The sequence below is a fragment of the Venturia canescens genome, chromosome 8 (genome assembly GCF_019457755.1).
Source record: "Venturia canescens isolate UGA chromosome 8, ASM1945775v1, whole genome shotgun sequence".
Taxonomy (NCBI): domain Eukaryota; kingdom Metazoa; phylum Arthropoda; class Insecta; order Hymenoptera; family Ichneumonidae; genus Venturia; species Venturia canescens.
In genome coordinates, this window is record NC_057428.1 from 13,973,440 (window position 1) to 13,990,071 (window position 16,632).

At 43.5% G+C, this 16,632-nt stretch overlaps 2 protein-coding genes across 5 annotated transcripts in view; both read right to left on the reverse strand.

Moving 5' to 3' along the window:
- Window positions 1-7,886: 7,886 nt before the first annotated feature.
- On the reverse strand, window positions 7,887-11,089 carry IntS14 (integrator complex subunit 14). The gene is made up of 6 exons (XM_043426593.1): window positions 10,739-11,089; window positions 10,319-10,643; window positions 10,022-10,233; window positions 9,347-9,937; window positions 8,921-9,165; window positions 7,887-7,977 (listed from the first exon to the last, which is right to left on the reverse strand). Exons 1-5 carry the CDS (start codon window positions 10,916-10,918, stop codon window positions 8,938-8,940), a joined length of 1,536 nt encoding a protein of 511 aa, XP_043282528.1. The 5' UTR covers window positions 10,919-11,089; the 3' UTR covers window positions 7,887-7,977; window positions 8,921-8,937.
- A 614-nt stretch (window positions 11,090-11,703) lies between these two features.
- Window positions 11,704-16,632, reverse strand: part of LOC122414569 (kin of IRRE-like protein 2) — a 103,170-nt gene continuing 98,241 nt past the window's right edge. For all 4 annotated transcript variants that reach the window (XM_043425965.1, XM_043425964.1, XM_043425966.1 and 1 more), the window contains 7 exons: window positions 16,343-16,612; window positions 16,143-16,251; window positions 15,764-15,950; window positions 15,252-15,578; window positions 14,442-14,575; window positions 14,090-14,333; window positions 11,704-11,870 (listed from right to left, as the gene is read on the reverse strand). In XM_043425965.1, the coding sequence (XP_043281900.1) occupies window positions 11,763-11,870; window positions 14,090-14,333; window positions 14,442-14,575; window positions 15,252-15,578; window positions 15,764-15,950; window positions 16,143-16,251; window positions 16,343-16,612 (1,379 nt within the window). In that variant the 3' untranslated portion in view covers window positions 11,704-11,762. The remainder of the gene's footprint in view (window positions 11,871-14,089; window positions 14,334-14,441; window positions 14,576-15,251; window positions 15,579-15,763; window positions 15,951-16,142; window positions 16,252-16,342; window positions 16,613-16,632) is intronic.

Sequence of the window (16,632 nt, forward strand, 5' to 3'; positions counted from 1 at the left end):
ATTTTTCCTGCTTCGAATCGTTCTTCATGTAAAATTCATCCAAAGTGTCGTCTTTGAATGATACCGGTTTTTTGTGCTCCAAGGATTTTGCAGTATTACGTCAGGATTTACGTGGACGAAAGAAATGCGAATTTCAATTGGATCGCGGGGTTTGGACACGCAACTCATCCGAGTAATGCCACTGAATTCGTGGCGCAGTAGCGAGCGTGTAATCCATCGAATTAAAGTAGTCTTGGCCGTTCGATAAAGTCCGGTGAAGGTCCACTTTTTTGCGGTAAATGACGCAGTTTAAGGTCTCCTGATAACGATAATCAGAGTTCCGGGGCCTCTTACGGGGCTAAATTTGGATTATTTCATTTATAATTTTGAATTTTTAACACGGTACCCGGATGGGAGAGCTCGCAATAACAATTAAAACATGAAAAAACTCTAGTTTTTGACGCGTCGAAAACGGACGTCAGTCATTACGTTGCACCGCTGGTAAGAGCCGATTGAACTTCGGGCAAATTCGGGAATCACGGGAATTTCATCAAATTTATTTTTCAGACTGACTCACGTGCTTTCGTTCGTCTAGTAGCTTCCCTTTTATTTCACGAATTGACCATTCCTTTTTCTCGGGGCATTAGACCGATATAAACTTTCTTTCGCACAATAAAAATGTTGCCTAGATTACGTGTATTTCAAGTATCACCGGCACCGCGACTCAATCATTAACTGTTCAAGTACAAATTTGATGTTTTATGATATTTTAAAAAGATTTTATAACATTCTTGTGATAAAAATATTCTCAATGTAAGTGTTTATTAATTTTATTAATAATTTAGACTCAAAATAAATGAACGTGAAGTAGTTGCAAACTTGACTAGTCATAGAATGGCAGATTTACTTCAGCTCTCAAATGGCTCCGGCGAAATGATGTCAGCTGCAAACGAGCATGAAAAATGAATGCTCCGCAGGGTATCTGAGCGGTGAGAGGAGCGTTTTTGTTATGCATCAGATTTTCCGGAGTTTATTATCGTCGAGTATCTTGATAATACGGAGGCGAATGGTTGCATCGTGATTCTCGGATAACTGTAGAATCGCGGAGAATATTCGAGGGGAGAGAGAAGCGCGAGTATCAGATTCGCAGTGGACCGCGATCGGTAGCTCCATAAAAGAGCGCGCGCGCACGCAACGTGTTCGTCCTTCGGTTCTCGAGATCGTTCCTTCCTCGAATTACAACAGCGGGAATCTCCGTTACACGGAAGGATCGACGCTCCTCCCAAGCTTATAAATTCGAAGGGAGGATAATGGAAATAAAAAAATTCGGGCACGTGGCATCCGTGCATCGGATCGGTTTTCGAACGTCCCTTTCATCGGGCCGAACGCGATGATCGTGTGCGTTCTCGCATGATGTTTCTTGGCGCGAGCCTATCGTTGCCGTGAACGCTGTCGCCGACGAGCCTTCGTTACTGTCACTTCTCCTTAGTCAGAGTGTCATCGATCGATATCGATTACGATTTCTGGATGCGCGCGCGTGTGCTTTCCTTCGATATACGCAGCGCCAAGAAAACAAAGGTTTTTTCAAACGCAAAAAACGAGTTGCACCAATGTTACGCTACCACGACCTCGCGCAATACTCTTCAAACCGCTCCCCCCGCGCCCCTAACCGCCGCGAACTTTTTTCCCTTGCGAGTTTAACAGCAAAACTCGCGGCGCGTTACCGTAACAGTTCTCTCGCTCTCGGGCGAGAACTCTCGAATTACGCGCCTTTCTATATGCGCATTGGAAAATAACTCGTTTGTATATAGTTTCTTTATTTTAGTAAGAACGGCTGTTCGTCCGGCCCGTTCGTATTTCGCCAATGGGACGAAAATAATGAGGATTTTATAAAACACAGACTTTGACATTTCATCCGCGTCGTCGGATCTCGAGAACGAGTTTTTTCGGCTTCCAAAATTATGCGCAATCCTCAAGGACTTGGAGAGGATGCGGGAAGCGTTGAAAAAAGCTCGGTGACTCACACGATTGACGGGAAAAATGAATTCTCGTATTTTCCCTGTTACAAGATGCCTCGCAATTCGCACATTTGTGCACCTCGTTCAGTCAGTCTCAAAGTGTCATAGTTCGATCTGCGATTCGATCATCGAGCAATATGACGCAACTAAAAATAGACACTTGCGTTGGCTCTTACTTCTCGCTGATTTAGCCTCACGGTTAACGAGAATTGGCTACTGCAGTTCGTCACGTAAGCGCCCCAGTGCGGAGCGTCGACCGTTTTTCTCCTTCGTTCTCTAGTTTTGGGCAAAATTGGCACACTCGACGGCCCGATTACTTTTCCCTTTTTGCCCCTGTTCGGATCGAAAACCCTTCGGGGCCCTCCAACCCGATATTACGAAACGAGAAATGATCCAAGTCGGTTTCCCCTTAAATGGTTAAAAGAGAAGGAAGAAACGGCGATTCGTTCTGCGGAGACGGAGCTCCGGTAGTTTGCATATTCGCGATTACACATGCAAAAATTGCTGCTGGACCGGAATGGAGGCGACCAATATTTCGTGTGTCGAACTCGTAGCGCGAGAGAAATATGGCGAACCGGTATATTGACCTTTGGAAGACGGACTGACGTCCTCCGTGGTCGCGCGCGGGGAGCCGATAACGAAATCGCGGGGTGCGACGCCAAAATTCGTTCCACTCTTAATTTCGAGCGATTGTCTGATCCGCGCGAGCGCACGCTGGCTATCAGATTCTCCGGGGGATCCGGCGAAAGAGGTTTCGAAATAATACCCAATTTTATGTCGGTCACATATGACCACGAGACTCTCTCGCGCGCGCGCGCGCGCGCGCGAGTTACTTTCTAAAGGCGTTAAGGTGGATGCACAACGGGCGAGACGTGAACGACCGGAAGAATTCTGCAACTCTAATTTTTCCAGGTGAGCTGCCGCAGCGTTGCACACGAATCGTGAGCGAGGCGGGCGCGAGTCCGATAAGGAGGGCCCCTTTCGGGGCTCTAAATTTCGATGAAATCGGCAAGTTCCGGTGCTGGCGATAGCAGCTGAGCCTGTGCCTCGCGGGACGAGCGCGTTTCGCAAGATGGTACCTCGAGAAAGTGGGAAGGAAGCACGAGGAAAGAATCAACGAGTTGGAAGAAGGAGGCTCGAGTGTACGCTAAAAGAAGTGAAGATCGTTGCCGAGGAAGGATTCGTCGGGAGCGAGATTAGAGGAGCCCCGGCCGGTTGAGCCTCGTGGGAAAGACGTCGCGCGATTTTCCCCGAGCCAAGTGTGTACTCGACGAAAATCCGTTCACGCAAAAGCAAATAGCGATCACGAGCGTTGTTCAAACTTACGAAGACTCGTTCTCCCTCCCGACGACCAATAACCGATCTTCGAAACTCCTCGAGCTCGGATTCCCTCGCTTCGGAAGGAACATTTACGTAATCTAATTAACGACCAATTAGACTGAAGCGTGGTTACATATTTCATCAAAATTTCACCGAATAGTTGTCCGCGGAGTCTCAACTAAAGTGAGAAAGTTTCGGGAAAGGGTTCCAGCGAGACGGCGGCAAGACTCACCCGTCGTCATGGCTGGTGACAGCCCTCCTTCCGCCTTAAATCCACCCTCGTAGCGTATCCTCGATCCAGTTCCTCGTAAGACTCTCGACACTCGGTGGAAAAAAATTTTTTAAAAAAACGAAAAAAAAGGCGACGTACGAAACGAAATTGCGAAACGAAACTGGCCACTGTATTTTTTCGTTAGCACACCAGGAGGGGAAGAAAGATAATTTAATAAAATGCGAGCTTTATAGCGAAAGGAGCGCGCGCACGGGCACTCGCAGGTGTTTACGTCCAGCCGGGAGACCGCGGACTGACTGGTAGCGCGACTCGAGTTTTCGTGGGACACCGCGTATACGGGGTTTGTTCACCAACGATACAACACTATCAAGGGAACGCGGGACTACGTCATCGCCAGGCTGCTATCTTATTGGCTGAGAGATTCCGTTCTACTCCGTTTGTCCCTTTCTCGCGCGCCTTCTGTAACGAATAAAATACGTTTCTTTCTCTTTCTCTCGGTCTCGCTCGCTCCTTCGCACTTCTACACATTCCTGTTGTATCTCTCGGAGAGCCAGGACTCTCCGAAGGCTCCGCTGTACTCGCCTCGCCTCTTTCTCCTCCCGAGAGCTCGCGCGGCTCTTGCCTGCGTAAATGCATGCGTTCGAAGCCGACTCTCGGCGTCTCGGTTCGGTGCAAGTTCAAACTCCCCTTACTTACTTTGTCTTTCTCCTTTCGGGGGAGCGACTCGACACCGCTGGACGACTCCTGGCCGGAGCTCACTCCCACGCCGACCGTAGGACGAACAACAACGCGATGCCGCACCAAAAACCCTCGGGGCCGGGCTATAAAACCGGCAGACTGCGAATAAGCCTGCGCGGAAGGAGATTCGATTCGGGAAGAAAGTCGAGACGAGAAGGATCGAGGCAAAATCCATTTCGCGGAGCCTCGTCGTTCGCTCCGCTCCCGCAGAATCCTTCCCCGGCTTCCCAAGCCCCCAAATTAAATAACGAAACCACCGAATCCGTCAAAACAATAATAAAAAACGTTCCAAGTCTGAAAATCTTTTTAAATCGTCCACCGCAGTAAAACCTCCATCTTCGCGCTCGAGTCGAACCAAAAAAATTTCCTCGAATCTCTGCACGCAGAATTTTCAAATGAAATCAAACACACGAAAATTTGATTTGTTTCGCGTCGCTATAAATTCAGCGGGGCGACGGGTCGTTTCCCCGTGTGTTGAGTTCGAGGAGCGAGGACGAGAAGTAAGCGTCGGGTTTGCGAGCATCCATCGTGGCTAGTTGCCTCTAGCCATCCACGGCTAGCCCTCTTCGTCCTCACCGAGGACATCGTATACATGTATATAAAGATATAAATATAATGGGCAGTCGGGAGGGAGGAGGAAAGAGGGAGAAGGACGGAGAGACTTACTCGTCTCTATCACAGTGAACTTCGCTTTGCGAGGAGGAGGACGACGAGAGCGAAAGAGGCAGCTCAACGAACGTACCTAGAAGCTTCCCCACTCCGTGTGCACGAGTGAGACGCGTACGAGGAGTCGGTGAACTCGGCGCGCACACCCGGAGTAGCTTCGCTAAAACATCTCCTCGGAACGAGTACTCTGCAACGAGCAATCCACCTCGAATAATTCACGAGCTCGTGAACAACGAGGATAAACGTTTTCTTGTACACGAAAGAAAAAACACGCGAGCCACCACCGCGCGAGCATCATTTTTCATCGTAACTGACGTTATTACTCATCAAAATAATGAATCCCATGAATAATTAATCGCAGCTTGACTTTCTCGCCACGAATCATTCCTCGGCGTCGAAGGAATTATGACCGAATTTTTTCGTCATTCATTTCATAAGGTTTTATTGCGATACTTCATTCGGTCGTCTACGCCTCTCGATCTCTCTCTGGCAATTTGGACGTTTTTCTTGCGGAAAATTCCCTTCGATCTCTTCGGGCTCGACATCGGATCCGGATAAACATGAAAATGTTGGAAGAACCTCGGAACGCGATTCCTCCCTCATCTGTTACCATTTTCTCCGGATAATTGAGAATTTTTATGAGCAGTTAATTCAAACGCGGCTCGCGGATGGTGAGCACCGGGAAAAATATTTTCTAGCTCCGTAATCGTTCTCTTCCCGTTTGATACGCTTCTCCACTTGCAAAATACTTATTTCATACATTAAAGAGCGAAGAATTTGCGATATTTATTTAGATTGGCTTTCCTGACTCGAAGTCTCTCCTGCGTGCACACAGCTCGGAGCTATTCCGGAGTTTGCGTCCAACAACCAAAGCCGAGGAGTGATTTTTCATTAGAAGCGTCAATGTCAATGGGATTTTTATGGAGTCTCATAAATTCGTGGCTTTTAAAACATGAATTTCCGGTTAGCTACTTCTGCATGTGCGAATTGTTAAAATTGAATGTTGCACTTGGCTTTGTACGTGTTTCGAATGAGAAAGGCAAACTTTGTGATTGAGTTATAAAAGCGAATCGTACGGTTCTTCCGAGCCCTCCTCAATGAAGCTTTTTTCCTGCATCAATCACGTGCAACGAATGTTTCATCTCTCAATCCATCGAGCCAAGAATAAATGTGACGAGATATTTCTCGGGTGGCTAAAAAATGAGCCGTGTCGACGGTGATTTCGATGCCGGGTGGGAACGCGTCTCGAGGCACGAGGGAATGACGAAAACGCCCATATTCACCGGTGCGCTCGCACACTCGGATGAGATGCGTCGTTATTTAAACAGCACAACTGAAAGAGGAAAACGAAAGCCATAGAATTTCTTCTCGTGGGTGTTAAAAGTAGGAAAAAAATGTTAAAATACTCGTCGCTTTTACGAACGGCGGAGACGAAATTTCCTCTCTTTTTCTCTTTCCTTCTCTCTCGCTCCCGACTCGAGAATGTCCGTGCGAGACGTCACATAAAGAGAAATTCCCGTTGTACGACAATGACACTACAACCGCAAAGGCGGCTGAAAGAAAAATTTTCACGAATAAATGAATGACGATTTCTCTCTCGAGATTTATTTGTCAACGCTCATATCTCAATGGTCATTGACGAAAGTGGCGATCGTGATCCCGAAAATGCTTCAAATTGATGCCAAAATTTTCGCATTTCTTTGTCCGATTCGTCTCATTACCATTATTATTCCTTCATTTTTCAATGATTTTTTTCATCGTTTTTCACTATTTTGTCTTCATTTTAAAACGCTTGGCTCTCGAGAAGCAAAGGACTTTGTATGTGTTTATTAGAGATGTGTGTATCGGAACGAGCGTTTCAACGTCCCGGCGGTCCCGCCTGTTCATTTCGTATTCTTTTCGACGATGCGTCATCCGCCTCGAGCCTGCTCTCGCCGCGAGAGCTTCTGCTTGTCCGTGGATCGGGACTAAAGGCTTTCGCTTCTCGTAACGTCACGAAGGCCGCGTGGATGTGGAGAAGAAAAAAAAACGTCACTTTTACCTTTGACCGGAAGTCACAAGGGCTTTGCTTATCCTCAATCGATATTATTCGCGCATCAGTCGGAATCCGATGCCTCTGTGTGGCTCTCGTGTACGTATGCACTGCGAATACTCGCCACCGGAAGTCTCTGCTCGACCGGTTATCCTTGCCAAGTATGTCCCATCATTAATGGATTCTTTTTTCGTCAATTATTTTACTCTCTTCGCTGTGCAATTATAATTTTTGTCAGTATCTTGAAGAATTTGCCAATACGAAATTCGAGGAATAGTAAAATGAGAATCCAATCTCGATTTTCTACTTTCGAATATCGGACGTCGAGTCTGACTATTTTTCCTGCGCGAATATTTCGTTTTTTCTCTATTTTTATCAACGTCATTCGAATGTTTGAAATGCTTGTAGTTTTGTAGGTTTTCTGAGCTCGTGAGAGATCCAAAAGAGTGTTTGCAGAGTACAGTCCGGAGTTGCTTTCCTTCGAGACGATCTCAGCAAAAAGTACACGAACGTCTAAAAAAACGTGCATCTTCATTCCCATCGTTGAATTAATAATAATTGTTACTTTTTGTTTTTCTAAAAAAAAAAAGAAAAAAAAACGTCTGATAATCAGACGCACGCACACGTACGACTCATTTCCTATCGATGGTTAATAATTAGCTTGCTTGCCGAGCTGAAACTTAAGTAATGACGATGGAATCGATGTTGTTATAATGATTATGCAACGCATCTTGGCTACCTTGACAACATGGTGGATTATATCACCGAGAACGAGTGGGTGGTCGAATAATTGGAATTATATTCGCAATATTGACCCTTGGAGATGGTAGAGAAAAAGGAAATTCATGAACGCTCGTTCGGACTGCGACATGGTGGAGGTTTTTTTTTAGAAAAATATGCATTTTTTTTTGTACGAGTGATTTATTCGATCCTTTCCTCTCTTCTCCCTCAAAACTCGATGATTTCGCCGGATGCAAATATTTTTATTTTGCCTGCAAAAAAGAAAAAAGTTGGATCATCATTTCTTGCTGTAGACTAACGATGAGACGAGTGTAAAGAGAACCTGCCTATGACTCCTAATGGGCTTATCCCTTCTAAGTATCGACCCCCGGAGAACTCTTCGGAGTTCTTCGAGCGGAGGAGAGCAAGAAAAAGTTTTCTTGCCGTTTGAATTATGCGGCATTAAAGCACGGTATGAGAGAGTATAATGAGGACTGCACAATCTTACTGAGAGGATATTAGGAGAGGGAGGATCGAAGGAGAGAGAATGGAGAGGAGAGGATGAGAAATTGCGAGGTTTATGTGGATCTAATTTTAGAAATTTACGGAGAGGGAGAGAAGGACGAGACTTTGGGCAACCTTCGATTATTTATTTTCACTGGGATCGAAAAGACTCGTGGAATTTTGAAAGGGAACTTTACTACCGTCAACAGATAAGAAAAATAAAAGACCGGAGGAAAGGAGAAGCTGAGAGAGAATGGTTTAACAAATAAAACGATAAAAATGCAAGGAGGGAGAGGGAGGGAGACGAAATCGTCAGGGCCAACTTTCTCGAAAGAATATCGCTTCCCCGAAATGACTGGAAGAGCCGCTTTTGCCCACCACCCGTTTGGAGACCTCGATATTCCGTGCGCTTCGAGCCGGACCCACAAACGCCGTGTAAGTGACTGGCGGACGTGGGCGAACTCATATTTCTACTTCCTACGCGAATTTATCGACTCTTGTTTTTCTCTGGCTCGATTTACTATTATTTTTTTCCATTCGATTCCCCACACTGCCAAAAGTATGCGGCGACTCTCGAAGAAATTTTCCGAAGTTCATCATCCGAAGAACTTCATTGGCGATTACTCGAACGACGGATTTGCCACAAGGGACATTTGTCAACTTTCAAATCTTTATTTCTACAAATTTTATTCGTCTTTTCATTTTCCTTACCAATTATCTTTCCCCGTCTATTGATCGCCGGGATGAAACTTCGTTCTCACTGGCGTTATGTTGTTTTTCAGCTCACGAGAATAAGGCTTGCGAAGCATTTCCGCAACGTGACCCATTTGAATGGCACAATCGAGGTGCAAGTTCGGCGGCAATAGGGTACATTCTCTCTCGAATATCGATGCCAAACCTTCTAGAAGCTCGACGAAACCCATCGATAGAGCTGCGCGTCGCAATCTGTTCAATTCCTGGAAAATATTGACAATACTTTTGATTCACCATAGAAAAATTTCTTTTTGCGGTCACGAAATTTACAAACTTGCTGTTAGGCATTTGGTTATTTGCAAATTTTCGTATTTCCATCATGAAAACTGCTGTGGTTTACCGTGAGAATGGAAATTTTTTGTTAAAAATTCAAACTAAAAATACCTTGTAAAAGTTCTGTGTCTTTTCCGGTAATTTCCTTGCGTGCCTAAGAATTTTTTGTATGTCAGATTGCAGTCCGACTTGGCGAATCCAGGATGGTGCATTTTGTGAGTAACTGCGTTTCTCGGTTGGTTTAACAGGGAAGCTACATTCGCCGACTTTGTTAACGATACCATCGATCGGTCCGAGATGATTGAAATTACCGAGCCAGGGAACAACGTCGAGGCCTTGGTCAAGCACGGTCAGCATCAAATTCGATTTCTTCTTCGTATCGGCCCACGAGTATATAAAACCGTACCAATCGTCGTTCAAAAGACAAAGAGCCGCCATATTTTCGACCTTGAGAGCTCCGTGTAACAAAACGCAGAACGACGCTAATTTTCCCTCGTCACCATTGTCCTCGTTTTCCGAATCCTCGTCCAAAGAAACTCCCTGCATACTCGGAGTCTTTTCTGTAGGTAATGGCAATATCAAATGCCTTGAAATTGCACTCGGACTTCCAACATCAACGACTGATATGAAACCACAAATTTCTAGAGTTTTTGATATCGTCAGATTCGGTAGTAAAGCGAAATCGGCCTTTTTCGTGTACGGCTGAAACGAAAAATTAAACATTTACTTCACATACATCCAAAATTTCTGCCCAATTAGTTTCTTTGTTAAAAATTCGATTCTCACTATTGGTGGAGGTGACAAAAGCACGCGAGACCCCAAATTACCACATTTCAAATATCCTTGGAAAGGCACGTAATTGGATTCTGCCAGTTTTTGGAAACAGTTTGTTATCGAGCTCTTGGAGAGATGTCCCTCAGGTACGATGACTCCGCTCTCACCACCAGCAAGCTCAGCGAGACGCTGGTACAACGGTAACCCGTATTCTAATCCAGGATCTTTAGAACAGAAAAGAAAAATTCTTAATCTCATGCAGGAAAAGTTTCTGGAGCTGCAGAATCTATATTAACGATAATAAATTACCTTGAGGATTGGCGATGCATACAATTGTCAATTTTCCTGGATATGGGAATGGCAGAGGAAATGGATTGGCTTCACGTCCAACGTTGAGAGAATTCAACGAATCGCTCAGAGACATGGGCCCAATTCCAGGGTTGCCGTCTGTTATGAGAACAACTTGACAAGCGGTGGAGTTGCCCCATTCAGCCATGATCACATTGTTTACGCCGTGCAGTGCTGTTTCTATACATGTTTTGTCACATTCTTCTATATTCTGGAGCTTTACTCTTATTGCGTCGTAATCTCGAGTGAAAGGACATACTACTTCGTACAACGACGAGAACACGACCTGTGATATGACGAAAACGATTGTTTTGACACTAAATACTCCACACTAATGTTCGATTACCACGATGACAAATACTTTGAGGTTAGAATACTTACTAATGCAACAAACTCAAGTTTCGAATTAGCCTGGAGATAATTAAGTAACAAATTGATCCCATGGACTGCAAGAGAATGCCTCGTTGATTGTTGTTCACTAGCTAAAGCATCGTTACTGGCAAAACCGGTGACAGGACGTCTCATAGACAGCGAAACGTCTAAGACAATGACAGTCGGCATTGTTTTACTTTGAGATGTCGTCACGTATATTTTTTCATATTTATTTACACGTAAAGTTTAATATTTCGATCGTTTTTCTCCCAATGTTGCTGACATGATTTCTTAGTTCAAACGTGAGAGGTTATGTGGAAAGTTGTTGGCTTACTTTTGTTTACATCGAAAATCGCGCATGATACGCGTTTGAAAATATAATAAAGCTCCCAGTCGCATACCGATAATCGGTACAAACACAATTGTACCGAAGGTCGGTATGAGCACAACTCCGAAAACAGAATTTCACGATCGAGCATTTACTTTCGTACGATAATCGTCACGGGATGTCACTACTTTCCAATTTCCAAATCAGAGTTTAGCCCACAAATACAACCTGTTGCAGTTCAAAATAGTCTCCAGTCTTTAATCACTAAAGTTTACTGATTCTATACTTTCCTAAGTACTCAATTAATTTTGAATTAAATCGAGTACGCCAAAATCATCGATATAGCCACGTCTATCGTACAAATACGTTACCACTAACGATAAAAAACGTTTCATAATTCGAACGAAAGAAAGTTTACAATCTATAATAGAGGCTTGAGCTTCAAAGCATTTTAACTCTGATTTTCTGCTTCATAAGTCGATACTTTTATTTCGGACTAATTTAATATTTTCTCAGTAATATCGAGGATCACAGCGCGAGTTTAGTTAAGTACATTGAATATAAATGAATTTTTCAAGGTTAGGGACTCGTAGACTTTACTAGTGCTAGTATTGGGAAAATAATAGACGAAACGAAGTGACAGAAGTTTGATTGTATGCCATTTTATTTGCTAAGCGTATCAATATAAAATAGATAACAAAATAATCAATGATTCAAACTCGGCTTGAACGTGGTATATTGCGGTGGCTTGTCCTTCCTGTTATGAGGCTTCAACGTTGCGAGACGTTCGGGCTTCAGAAACAGCTGCTCCCCCTGCATAACATCGATTTACTCGGAAACTCAGAGAAAAACAATTAGCTGTACAATATTTTAGTGTATTATAAAAAAGAAGAAAGAAAATATTTTTAAAAAACATTGAATATAAAATCATAACTTTTGTTTACAATTTCTTTTTTCTTTCATTTTAACGCATCATTCGCAAGGGTCATTGCAGGAAAATTAATGGCATGTTTAAGGGTACAAAATGCACGCATTCAGGAATTGTGGTCTGCACTTTTAATCAATCATTATTGTACAGAGTCTAGTTTTTATTTTTTCTTTTTTTTTGAGGCCCTCTAGTTATTTTTCGTTGGTAAAGGAGTGCAATATTGGTATATGAAGCAATTATCGAGACGACGCATGCTTTTTTCTTTCTTCGATGCACTCTCGAAGAGAAGATGAAAAGCCACGATTTAAATAACATTCTTAACAGGTCATATATATATACATATATATAAATGAATTTATTTTGTTTCTTTTTTTTTCAATCAATTCGATGATTCGACTTTATGCTAACGGGACGAAAAATTTTTCTGGTTATTCTACACATTTTCATTTCATAATCATGTATTTATATATATATATATATATTTGTTTTTGAACGATCTTTGGAAACTTTATAGGTAGTTTTTCCACACTGATAGGAAACACAAAGTTCTCGATATCGAGAATTCGCTATCCACGTGTTACAGGGTGTCGGTTTACAAGTACAATTTTTTCCCCCGTTGCTTTGACAGCTACAAATTCATCCCCAAACTCCCAACGACCCTTTCGACCCTCTCTCTGTTTCGATTGTTCCAAAAAAAATCGCAACAGATTTTTTACAGTAGGAATGTAAGCAAAATTCGAAAAAATCACTGAAAAGCTTTTTTTTCTGTGATGGAAAAACCAAAAACTCGTTAATATTTTCAACTATCGTATGGTCGAGTGTACTTTGTCGATTTTTGTTGCACTTTCAGTAAACATGAATATTTACAGTGTTGAAGCGATTGTGAAATTCGATGTAAGGGCTGTCAATATTTGAATAAATTAGTAAATATCGACAACAAATCAATTCCCTTTGATGGGAATAAATATTGAATATTTTTCAGTCGTTTATAAATGAACTCCAATGGATTTTAAGTTTGAATATTTTTTTGGCCCATTCTCAGTGAAAATCAATATTTACAGTACTCGAGAATGGTGACTAAAATTTATTTGAAATTTTCGTCAACGTTCGCTGAATTCTGAGACTGTAATTGAAATAAAAAGGTGATCGTTGATTTACGAGGGTTAAGCATTCCTGAGAGGAACTTACGTTTTCTAGGATTTTTCGAATCATGATAATGCATGCATTGAAGATACGTAAATAACTAATGTAAATCTACGAGTGGCGTGACGTTCGCATCTATCATTCGCGCGGCTCGAGCGAGGGAACAATATTTATCGTGACGGTATTCGTTGCCCGTAGCCCCCTTCGATTCACGTCTGCACTATCGAGCTTCTCGGTCCTTCTGCGTAACGCGGAAGTGGCAAAACGGGTTGGATGATAAACGTGCTTGACAAGGGTATACAAACGGCGTTGAGGGGGGGGAGCACTGGCAGAGAGGGATTTGTAGGAGGGCGAAGCGAGCCCACAACGCAAACTGGTCTACGGTGAAGGCGACAGAAATGAGCGAAATCTCATTTTTCCATCAACACTTACGAGGAAAACGAAAAACTGACAAATTCAACTCGGGCGACGGAATTTTTCACGTTTTCGTTCCTTTCGCTCCTTGATTTTTCGTTGTCTCATTTCTTACAGTTAAAACTCGAGCAAAGTGCGACTTTTCGATAAGATATGCCCCACGAAAAATCTACTTTTTCTCAGCCTCCGTCCCACTTTGCCCCTCGTTTCATTCTTCCATTTTCCTCTCCCACAATCGTTGATTCAATTTGAAAAATGAAATTTCCCTCCAATCCATCATGCAATTACAAAGTCTATGGGTGTTTTAGTGACTATAACAGAGAATCGATGGCGAGGGGTATCAGTGAGGTGTTATCTTCGTGTCTCGAGGGAGGGAAAAGGCTCCTTCAACTCTGCGGTGCAATAATTCTATATGAAAGAATCGATTTGGTTGTAACTATTATCGTTTAGTTTTTCGTTTTTTTTTCGGCATTTTTGAGCTTCGCATATATTGGTTCAACGAGACTTTGATGACTTTGTTTTTTTCGATTCTCACAACTTATCTGACCTGCATCGTATATTGTGGTCCATGAATCGTTGGCTGTTGGCTAGAGTGGTGATGATGCCTCTGATAGTGGGACTGTGGATGAGCCTCGTGCTGATAACAATCCTGTGGATATTGTTGAGTCGCGACCGGCTTCAATACGTGATTACTGTGCCGTTTCTCTTGGACGAATTGCTGGGCCGCTCGTTCCATCGTGTCGACGCCGGGCATGCGAGGATCCTCTATCATCGCGTTCGAAGCCTTCGTGCTGTTGGTGTTTTATTTTTTGTTCTCGTTTTCATTTGGTTTTTGCACAAACAGCTTTATTCTACCGAAAACGAATGACCTTTGCGATCCGATATTTAGATTTCATTACCAGTGAACTTGTTGAAGCGTTGGGCCAGCTGTTCTCGCGAAACAGCAGTGATCCGATCGCATAAAGCACACGAAACCCATTATGCAGATCGAGAGGACGGTGAATATGGCTACGGATGCGATCACGAGTGGTATCTGAAAAATAGAACAATTTTTTAGTGTTTTCCTTTCGTTCCTATTCGCATTACACTTTTAGAGAATAAACAATTTTTGTCGCTTGCTCAACGACTGATTTTGCTTCGGACTGTCATTCGGAGGCTCTGTAAAGTTTTTTTAAAAAAATACTTTTCGAAAGTAATTTCGGAAAATTGACACCGAGTGAAAAACTCTTCGCTGAAACTAATTTAATTTGATTCTCGAATTTCGGATGCTCCAACCACTTTCGGATCGAGCAAATAAAACTTCGGGGGCGTCAGCCAATTAACGTTGGTGCACAAAGTACCATTGGAAATAGTCGGTCGCTTCTCCCATCTCTGGTTGACTCGTTTACGAAAATCTTTCATTATGCGGTTGGATGAACCGAGTAATTTGGTATTTGACAAAAAGAAAGAGTCAAAACCAGTATTTTTGGTCTCGCAGCATACAATTTGGTTTGGAAAACAATTTTTTTAATAATTAACTCCCTTCGAGGATCGCGAAGACACGAGGAATCTGAGATTTTTTATTTTACTCCATTTATTTAAGAACATTAGTAAAACTAGAATGATTTATTGCAAAATTGCAAAATTGTGATTTTCAGGATTGAAAGAAGAAAAAATGAGTGAAAATAATGAAAAGCTGAGAGAAAAATGGCGCAGAAAATGTGGCAAACCTGAGCAGGCTCATCGACTCGTAACATGAGAGCTCGTCGATCACTTCCATGATCGTTTTCGACGATGACGTAATACAGTCTTTGATCCTCTTTGACAGTGTGAATAAATTCGAGTATGGCAATGTAACAGTCTTCGGAAGCGAGAGGTTCAAGATCAAGTGCACGATAACGTGATTCGAGTACTTCACCGGCGTGGAGTCTGGTGTCGCCCCATTCCCAAGCGACGAGTCGGGGCTTGGGATCCGAGCACAATTTTATCTCTAATCTTGCGGGACTTCCTTCGGTCGTTGAAACGACGAATTTCTCGTTGCTCGTTGGCTTTACGACCTGACAAAATAAGCGTCGTTTTCATATTGAGCAGGACAAGAGAAAGAAGGGAAATTGGATATAATAAATTCGGTGGCGATAAGACGTTCATGAAAATTCCATCCAAGCCAATCAAGCGAAATGATTCGTTTGTCTCGCAATAAAAAGGCGTTAATCCACATGCGATAAAATTATCGATTAATTACCCTCGGTGCTCCGACGACTTGCAACGAGACCGGATTGCTTTTGACCTCGCGCAAATTTCCATTGATTTTGTTGGATGCTAAACAAATGTACTGACCCTGCTGTGCGTAAGTTACGTTCGAGAGTATCAAGCGTTGGCCGACGCCGCACTCGGCCGGTGCTCTACCGTCGCTAAATATTTGCGCCCACCTGAAAAAAAAAAATAAACGTTTCCAATTTCAATCGCTTTCGAAGCCCCCTCGATACATTCGCAATCGATTTTTTTATTTTTCAGCTATTTTATACGATCACGAGGATCGTTAATTGCTCGCCGTTTTCGCTGCGCTGGCAAAGCCCCGAAAAATTCGACTCAAGGCTGCCCAAGAGCGTTTTTCCCTCTACCTGTATTCGGCCGATGGCATCGCGTCGGCGTGACACTCGAACGAGGCACCCGAGTAGAGGAGCGCGGTCGAAAGACGTTCCGGTCCGACGGAAATGATTTTAGGCGGATCTGAAAGAAATTGAGGGATTTTATGGGTAAATTAGGTTGGAAAAATCGAACTAAAAGCCCCGACGAAAAACCGTGGACGCGGGGGACGTACAGTTGACGTTGATTTGGATGGTGACCGGCGTGCTCTCGCCCTCGGTGTTGGTAGCAACGCAGATATAAGTCGCAGCGTGGTTTCGAAAAATCGGCGAAAAAATGAGAGTTTCTCCGATGCTAGCGACTTCCTTGATTTCCGAGCCTTTCGTTCGTCTCCAAAGGATCGAGGCCGTTGGATTCGCGTCAGCTATGCACCGGATTTCGAGCTTGTCACGACCTTCTTCGAGTTGGCCCTGAGGCACGCCGACCAATCGAGTTTCCGGCGCGTCTGGAACAGAGATTTTCTTC